The following is a 9,970-nucleotide window of genomic DNA, read 5'->3' as shown; positions in this document are numbered from 1 at the left end:
TTTTTGGAACGTGATACCTTTTTCAGGATTCTTTAATGAATATAAAGTTAAAAAGAAAGCATTTATTTAAAGAAAATCATTATAAGTCTTTACTATCACGTTTCATCAATTTAACACATCCTTGGTGAATAAAAGTATTAATTTCTTTTTTTTTAAAGAAAGAAAAGAAATTACTGACCCCTAACTTTTTTGTAGTTACAAAAGTTTTCTATTTTAAATAAATGCTGTTTTTGGTTTTTTAATTCATCTAAGAATTCCAAAAAAGTATCACAGGCTCCAAAAAATATTCAGCAGCAGAACTCTTTTCAAATGATCATATTAGAATGATATTTGAAGGATCATGTAACACTGTAGACTGCAGTAATGATGCTGAAAATTCAGCTTTGCATCACAGGAATAAATTCTATTTTAAAGTTAATTAATTAAAATTGCAATAATTTTCCACAATTTTACAGTTTATTTCTGTATTTTTTATCAAATAAATGCAGCAATATATAGCAATAGTCCATATAGTTAACTATAAGGTTTTTGTTTTCACAACAGTAGAGGGCAGTCATCCACCTGAGTGCCTTTAGATGCACCTTAAAAAAATCTTAATTATCATCTTAATTATCTTAAGTGCATGTCATTATCTGTATTGCAGAAGTTATAAAACTTGTTATTGGGTTATTATATTCACTTTATAAATTGTGTCCTTGATTACTTGTATATTTGTTGTTTTTTAGACATGATGCCAATCAAAATATTACCTTTTTTGTCTTTCTTTCTTTTTTATTTAACTACCGCCATGATGTCCTTTGGTGTACCTTGTAAATATTATGATTTATGAACATGGTAATCATAAAGCACCTGATATCATCACCTTGCTATGTGGTTCCATCATAGTACTTTTTGATAAACTAATTAAACTAATTAAAAAATAAAATTGTTTACTTGTAAATGCTGTCATATTTAGTACAGTAAGCTTGTATTTGCATGCATATATTTATTTCCTGTTTTTATTCAGTAGGATAATTAAACTTATGTAAAACTTATATAATTTTGCATGGAATTCTGAATTGTACAGACCATCTAATGCAGATCCAAATGTTGTTTTGCAGATTGTCATATTTTGTCATCGTGCATTAAAAGAACAATTCCATTGGATAGAAGAGGAGGGAGTGAACGGGGCGCGCATTAGGACCCCGCCGCGTCCCCAGCAGCATGGTTTCCTCCGAGTGTGTGCGAGTGTGATTGAGCTCTTCACTGCAGGACACATTCAGATCCCAGTATCATCCGGACGGGACACATCAACGCCCATCTCTCTGTGTATGGATTTAGACTTTTTATACTAGGCTGCAACAAGGACAACAGGCTTTTAAATGCCATTTATCTATAGCAAAAAAAGTTGTTTTAATTTTTTCCCTTTTTCTCAAAATTTTCGGATTCTTTTTTGGTTTTGATGATCACTTTTAATACATGGAAATTATCTGACCATGTCATAAATGCACTCTGTTCATGAGAAGAACCTCCATAGCATTATTATTGCTGGATATATAAATGAATGAATTGTCAGAGATGCTGGTGTCCAGGGATTATTGCGCGCTCATGATGCGGGATCGGAAGGAATGCGACGCGCGCTCTCGGGAGAAGGCGGACGGTGAAGTGGAGCGGGTTCGAACCCGGGAGCGTCTGGACGCGACTGTAGCGGGGCTGACCGAATTGGAGTATCTGAGACAGAGGCAGGAGCTGCTGGTCAGGAGTGTGTTGAACTGTCAGGAGGCTGCAGGAGAGGACAAACCCTGCCTTACAGTGGAGGACAGTTATCTGAACACTGAAGAGAAACTTCTGGAGGAGAATATTTTATTGCTCAGAAAACAATTGGTGAGTAACAGAAATAGTTTTTAAAATATTATTGTTGAAGTAGGCTATATGTAGTGCAACCTTTCTATTTCTTGTATCTCTGAAGAAGAAAAAATTAGTAATTAAATATCCATTGCAAAAATAGTATGGCAGTACCATAGTACAGAATCTGATGGTAATACTATGTACTTTGGAAGGAACCAAATTTAATGTGCCATTGTATTTGCATGGTATTCCAAGGTACTTACAAGAATACCATGGTACCACCAGGGTACATGTAAATAAAGTGGGTCCCACAGTACTACAGTATGTATATGAAAGAGACATTGTATTACCATGGTACCACCCCTGTATATTTTTGCAATCTTTTTTTATTTTGAATGCAATTTTAATAAAAAAAAAAAACATTCATATTGTGACTTTATAATGGCTGATGCATTGATCATTATCATATTTTTAAATTAGCATATTTTCTAATATTCCAACATTCATAAAATCTAATTAAAATGTAAGATCTATTTAATTGTGACTAATTTTGGAAAAGTAGAAAAATAATTTGGAAGATGATTAATGCAATGGACAAAAGTATGTTTCTTGCCTTTCCAGTCATTGACATTAGAAGCTCAATAAACATTAGAATGCCACTAAAACAAAAAGAGAAGCATTTAAATCAAACTTCCTGAAAGTGGTAGAACATCCCTGAGTTTCTAATGCGAGTCTAGGAGGGGGTCCGAGCGGCCTGAATGAGATTAGTTGATGGGTTTCAATGGAAATGAACTTTTTACAAGCCCAGCTGAAGCCCCCTGCTGTCTTTAGAGGATGAGCAAGATTAAATTTAACAGTTGGGCCAAAGACACCTGGTTCCACTTGAGGTATTTGCAAACATTTCCATTATTGTAACCATGCACTGTGGTTAATGCATTGTATACAGAAAAGAATTACAAGGTTTGGATTGGTTTCTTGGCTTTTCTGAAGCCTCAGACATGTACACAAGTGGCTTGAGTCTTCCCCGCTGTAATTACACTTGTTTATCTTGAGGTCAGTTTGTTTGCAGGCCTCACACCCAGAACTACATTAAAGTTAATGGTTATTTGTGAATCACATGATGCCTAATGTCCTTATGATTTCCCAGTAACAAACAACCAATTGTCTGTGGTCTTTGACCAAGTTGAATGAATCACGTGTAAGCCAGAAATGTAGACACCGTCGTCTCAAACCCAAACCCAGGCCCAGGCTATCAACAGTGGTCTGGGGTTAATTTGATGCCGTTTCAAAATAACCGTCGGTGCGCTCTGCAAATGGCACTTTGTGTAAAAATGGTCTGCACAGCCCAGCATGCTGAGAGCTCAGGGCCCATAAATCACTCGCAGCCCGCCTGTCAGGACCAGGCTTTTTTACAGCCTCGGTCTGCAGCGGAGGAAACGCCATTCCACCGCTCCATATAGCCTGGAATCTGCACTGCATTACTTCCCCTGTCAGCAAACAGCAGTTAAAATTTGCAGCAGATAACATGCCTCTGATTATAGGTCATTTGAAGTAATGTCCGTCTGCTTTGAAGGGGCCACATTTTCCTCAGTCTGCCTAATTTGGAATGCAGCACATGATACGGGTGTTGTCAGATGCATCCAATTGCTCTCGAGCGGTGTGTCAAAGTCGAACTGTTATTCCCATACGAGGTGTGACTCTAATTTAGCTCATTACATCTGTGTGATCAGTGCCGTGAGGCCACCGGCATTGAGAAATGCGTTGTGAAATGCAATTGTTTCCAGATTGTTGTCGGGGCTGCAGGGCAAAATCTTCCAAATGAAATCCCAAACAATCCTGAAGCTGCTAAACTACTAAACATTCATGACATGTTGTATAAACATCTTTGTTTCTTTATAGAACTGCCTTCGGAGGCGAGATGCAGGTTTGATCAACCAGCTCCAGGAATTAGACAGACAGATCAGTGACCTGCGGTTGGACACGGAGACTTCGCACGAACATGTGGAAACGGACAGCCGGCCAAGTTCAGGTTAGTATTTGTTGCGAAGCCATAACACTTTGAATTCTGTGACTGCACTATATGTTTGATCATCAAAACAATCTAAGCAATCAGCGTAGGCAGGAAGGGTATCCAATAAAACTGATTCACAAACATTTTTAATGATTGTTAATCTTCACCAACCACCCGAGGGAGGTAATCAGATGTCCTGTTCAAATTATATCACTTTGCATTGGGCCTGTAGTAGCTTGTGTACCTGCGAGCCCTAATGTCTGTTGGAAACTGCTTAGCTGTTTTGCTTAAGCACTAATTTGGTAATACGAACAATCTGCACCCTGTGCTAGAGGCCTTCTGCAGCTACACTGGTTTACATTCCAAATACGAGAGGTCATTTTAGTGCTGGGACTGACTGCACTTTTGTTGGAGGAAGGTTATATAAAGTGGAGATTGATTACACGTGTGCATGCTCCTCTCTGAAAGTCTCGATTGTTAAAATGCCCTTCTAACTGCCGAGGATGGAGATCTTCAGTCTTTGAGTTGGTGTTATTTTCTTCACAGCCCAAAGGCGGACTTTTGGGGTTGTTTGTAGTAGTTGCAATGGTTTTATTCACCATTTTAATGCTAATATCAATCGTGATGTATGGAGATCTGGTTCCTAGCTCTGTTTCCTTTTGCAAATGGATACCTTCCTCGAAGCTACGTTATTCAAATTGTAATTAGAAGTCGGTTCTGAGTTTTAAGAGCACAGTCTTTCCATCGTCACCTCATTCCTGAAGATGTAAAATTAATGTGTTAATCTCTCGCCTTCTCTCTCCCAGGCTTTTACGACCTAAGCGACGGTGCTTCAGGATCCCTCTCCAATTCCTCCAACTCTGTCTTCAGCGAGTGTTTGTCCAGTTGTCGTTCCACCACCTGCCTGTGCACCCCCCTTGACGCCTCACTCTGTGCCTCCGAGGGAAGGCTTAAGCCTGCAGGTGAGAGTCTTCCTGTGACGGTTTGAGGTTTCTGGGTCATACCCATCAGCAGTGTTCCATGTAGTCTTGAAATGCTGTTAGCTTTGTTAACCAAATGCAGAACTATTTACTTAATGGTGATTTCTTCCTCTGGCTTAAAAGCTGGTATCACAAAGAAAGGCCCCTTTTCATATGTTTCTAGTTTCTTCTTGACATCCGTTTTTGTGTTGCATTACCGTTAGCAGAAAACATTCTGTAATCACTTAAGCCTGACTGTGTAAACAGAGGTGAAACGAGAGACGTTTGGTCCCAGACAGAGATAGAAACAGTTTCACAACCCTGCCAGCCACACCTATAAGCTAGCAATGCAACAAAAGGCTCATTAGCACATGAAAACTAATCAACCGCCCACCCAACTAAGCACTAGAACTCAAGGAATTAGAAATAATCTGTTCTCACAGGCTTTGACATTACAAAATTAGCAATCTGACGTTGCCTATTCTTGTAGTACTAACTGTTGTGTCTTTTGGGATTTGCAGATGAGCTGGGCATTTGTGCCGAGTGTGATTGCCATTGCGAAGACTCAAGTTCTGGAACCGTCCGCAGGTCTCTTTCTGCATCCTACTCCCCTTCCCCGGAAGGACCCTGCGATGGCCTGTCCAAGTTCCACTGTGACCTTATTGCCAAAAATGGTAACGACATTTACCGGTACCCGAGTCCTCTCCATGCGGTGGCTGTCCAGAGTCCCGTCTTCTTTCAATCTATGACTAGTCACCTAAAGGATGATTGTAACTTCTCCAAGCTTGGTGAAGCATCTAGTGATGAACAGAAACCTGAGCAGGTTGTGGGCAACCATGCCTCTCAAACACTCCCAAACAAAAAACTGGATAATTATATCTTTGGGCTACTTCAGAGGAGGGTGCAACCCTTGAGGACCAACAAACCCAGAACAAGCATCAACACTGACCCCTCTAAGAGCATTTTAAGGCAGGCTAGTCTTTGCTCACGGGCCCCTTCTGCTGTCCAGGCCCAGCAATGGACCTCTGACCTCAAGCCTAACTGGCAGACATGTTTACAAGATGCCTCAGCAACTAGCACTGAGCCAAGCACAGCTTCACCCCAAAGACAGTGGTCTGCTGAGCCCAAGGGAGGAACCTTACAAAACGGAGCATACTTTTCTCCAAGTCAGCCGCAGAATGGTTACACAACCACCAATGATAATAACACTAGTTGCCTCTTGAAGAAGAAAGTTTCTGGAGCCACTAAAGGACAGCCGTTAAGTGTTGCATCGAAGGACTGCCAGGATTTAGGCAGCCCAAATGCAGTTTCCTCTCCGAAACTCAACAAGCATTCTTATTACACTGTGGAGGACAATAAATCTGGACAAGCAATGAAAGCAAGTCCTCTTAAGAGGAGTCCTAAGACTCAGACTCCAGCAAGTTGTGGTAAAGACACCGAACAGCTGGCTCCAGAGTTGCACAGCCTTGGTTCTTCTTCGCAAAGTCAAGATGAGGGAGGTCAACTGGTTAGCGCCCAGTACGTCCCTGCTCAGAAACAGAATGTAAATCTCCGCAAGGGTGGCACCAAGAACATCAAGATTGTCAAGGTGAAACATTCCACCAGTGCCAAAAGTAGACCTCACGTGTCCGAGCAGGTTCCCGAGACTGTTCGTGACAAGCATCGGACAGGATCTAGAAGATCTCGACAAGTGGACGAAGTCCACCACTTGCACAAGTCCTCCAAGAAGGTCTCCACAAAACCCAAGAGAATCCCTGCCTCCATCCCTGAAGGAAGAATCTTGGAAAAGCACACCAGTTCCACAGGGGGTCGATCTTCTGCTCAGAGACACCACGGACATCATCGACATCATGAGGCAGTATTGGCCAAGCCCAAGTACAAGCGCAACGACTACCACCGGCGCCCGAAGGGTCTCCACGAGATCCCCTACGAGGAGGCTTTCAAGAGAGCCCACCGTAGGCAGAAACGAGAAATGCTGGGGCACATGTCTGCCATGTATCTGCCGTCTAACGCACACTACACTAGCCCCTATGCCTACGTGGGAAGCGACTCTGAATATTCGGCCGAGTGCGCCTCCCTCTTCCATTCCACCATTCTGGACACAAGTGAGGATGAGCGTAGTAACTATACCACCAACTGTTTTGGGGACAGCGAGTCGAGTGCTAGCGAGGCGGACTATGTAGCTGAAAGCAGCACTAGCAGTGACTCTGAGGGCAGTGCAGGGGTCAACTGGCCCCAATTCAACCAGGCAGGATCCCACGGAATGACGTCAGCACAGGCGAAGGCATTTGTCAAAATCAAGGCTTCCCATAACTTGAAGAAGAAGATCTTACGTTTCCGATCAGGCTCGTTAAAACTCATGACCACAGTGTGAGACTTGAGGAACACTGAGAACAGATGCAGCCAATCAAATTGGCTTCTCTCCCTTATCACACAATCAAGTGCCTAGACAGAAATCAGCTGCACGGCCTAAAACTGCCTGTCGGACAGCTGGGAACTCAAGTTCTGTCCAGCACAATGCCTTCCCCTGCACTTTTACCCCCTAATGTCATTGTCTGTAGCTTTTTTTTTTTACTTTCGTTTTGTATTTATTATAAATTCAGCTTTTGCTGTCATGCATCTACGTAGCAAGTACTATGTAAATGCGTTGTTCATACATGGTTTACTTTTTTAAAGATATTTATAACTTAATATATTTGGTTAGCCATACATGGAAATGAAATAGGAAGTATGACTGAGCTGAAGCAGAAGTGTCTGAGAAGTGTCCAGTGCTACCAAGACTAGTTCACCTGCTGATTGTTAAGGGCTTTTGTTAAATGCACATTAAATATGCATGAGCAACAGCTTCACCATTTACCTTATTAGCTGTAAATTACCATTTTGTAAAATAAATGTTAATGTATGTTGATTTCTTGTGTCTTTTTATTCTTTATTAAATCCCATTGTTAAATTCATCTTGTGTCATCTCGTGTTTCTGTTTATTTAATAGTAATTGCTGGTTTTCCATGTACTTTTGAGTACTGAACAACCCTAAATTGGCACTTCTGTTTATTTTCATGGCCTTAAATATGAATCTTCCGATGTCAAGGGCATTAAACCACCCCAGACCCCCATTCTAGAGCTGATAGCAGTTAAATGTGTCATCTACTTTTAGCTCTGCATGCATTTAGCAAACAAACAAATTTCTTCCTGCATGCCATCTGGGTAGCATTGTTCAAGGCCAGCGAACTCACGTCAGTGTCAGCAGTGCAGTAGGTCTCTTCCGGCACTGAAGAATATAATAAAAACATGAAGATCAGATGTTGCATTTATCTCAGCTGTTGCTCAGATGACCTGGAGAGAAAAATAGATTAAACCTAGAGGATATCAGGAAATGTTTCCTAAAGCTGAATATTTAATGCAAGACAGAAGTGCAATTAGGGAAACCTGTTGAACTCAAGACTGCTGTCCTTAAAAGAGTATCTGACCTTTCATTTTTGGCTTGTGTCCCTCGCAGTCACGTTGGAGAGATTTCCCCTTCTGTTTCCAGAATCTAGCAGAGATGGCCTCCTGGAATAGGCCTGGCTTTTTAAAGCACAGTGCGTCTGTTTAGATTACCGCAGCTGTGTGAAAACCAGACTGTGTTCTCCTCTTTCTGGCATTTAGGAGCACATGGCTTTTCCTGCCTGGTTACAAGATGTTTCTTTATTCGTGCTGAGACCAACAAATCTCGTAATCCAGTCGGTTAGATGATAGTTTATTTAGCACACAATGCCCATAGATATCCAACATCAAGGACGAAAGGTTTATAGGTACATTTATTAAGACGGTGTCCGATTTCTCTGACATCCATGTGCATCCATATTGTGGTTACTAAATATTTTGAACTGCAGATAATTGATAGTCTCAAAGATCTTTTTTAAATGAAATTGTAGATGAATACCACAGAGAAAACAAGAAAGCATAGTGTAATTTGCAGATCGTTCCAGTAGTTCTTTCTAAGAAATTCACGGGGAATTTATGTGTCAGCATTTTTGAGGTTTTGAATGTAACTTTTCCATTTCTGTGAAAGTATGAGCAATGAAGACCAAGATATTTAGATTGGGTGGGTATTATTCCTAATGATAACAAATGAACCATGGTTACTTTGGTTTTTGGAAATATTACAATAATGTACCATGAACTTAAGTGTCAAATGTAGTATTATCATTTGATAGTATCACTGTACTACGGTATTGCAGCGGTACTTTTTGTATGTTTGGTTTTTTAGACATGTACTACTGCAATGCCATAGTTTTGGTTCTGTACCATGGTAGTATCATTCAATTCTTTAGCCTTAATTGTTTCTCATAAATACGTAAGTTATTTCCACCACTTACAGAAGGTCCGAATACAAAATGTCGGTATTTTTCCTCTCACCACCCGTGTAAAAATCCCTGGCCGAATTACCTACAGTTTCTTGACAAACCCCAAGGACGTGCGGTAATTTAACTGCCGCTCGAATCCACATTTCTGAGTTTACAAGAAGAAATCGATTCAAAATTCAGTGTTTAAAACCTTTTTGACCACTGCCGAACACCGTACGCTAACTGTTGTACTTTCTAAATTACGCTGTAATTTGCATCCATAGTTATTTCTGAAATGCTGGAAAGTATTTACAATAACAATATTTCATAACCGTTTCACAGCGAAATGGATCAGAAAGAGAAGACAAGCACGGGCTTGGATCACAAAACCAGTCATAAATGTCTTATTTTTTTAATTGAGATTTATGCATTATCTGAAAGCTCAATAAATAAGCTTATTTGACTAAGATACAACTTTTAGCAAATCTGGAATCTGAGGGTGCCAAAAAATCTACATATTAAGAAAATTGCTTTCAAAGTTGTCCAAATTAAGTTCTTAGCAATGCATATTACTAATCAAAAATTAAGTTTTGATATATTTGTGGTAGGAAATTTACAAAATATCTTAATGGAACATGATCTTTACCTAATATCCTAATAATTTTTGGCTTAAAATGAAAATCGATCATTTTAACCCACAATGTATTGTTGGCTATTGCTACAAATATACCCATGCTACGTACGACTGGTTTTGTGGTCCAGGGTCACATATGGATGTCATCTGACTGTGGTATCACCAAAGTGCTTTTCTGTGAAGGTTAAATATTAGTTGAGGGATCAGTTAATTT

At 40.4% G+C, this 9,970-nt stretch overlaps 1 protein-coding gene across 1 annotated transcript; it reads left to right on the top strand.

The window, feature by feature from the left end:
• The first annotated feature begins 358 nt into the window (after positions 1 to 358).
• dact1 (dishevelled-binding antagonist of beta-catenin 1) lies at positions 359 to 7,751 on the top strand. The gene is made up of 4 exons (XM_073826904.1): positions 359 to 1,863; positions 3,727 to 3,856; positions 4,645 to 4,800; positions 5,319 to 7,751. Exons 1-4 carry the CDS (start codon positions 1,540 to 1,542, stop codon positions 7,169 to 7,171), a joined length of 2,463 nt encoding a protein of 820 aa, XP_073683005.1. The 5' UTR covers positions 359 to 1,539; the 3' UTR covers positions 7,172 to 7,751.
• The last annotated feature ends 2,219 nt before the right edge of the window (positions 7,752 to 9,970 follow it).

The sequence above is a fragment of the Garra rufa genome, chromosome 21 (assembly GCF_049309525.1).
Source record: "Garra rufa chromosome 21, GarRuf1.0, whole genome shotgun sequence".
Taxonomy (NCBI): Eukaryota; Metazoa; Chordata; class Actinopteri; order Cypriniformes; family Cyprinidae; genus Garra; species Garra rufa.
The sequence above is the reverse complement of the archived record's forward strand: the minus strand, read 5'-3'. Positions and strand labels throughout refer to the sequence as shown.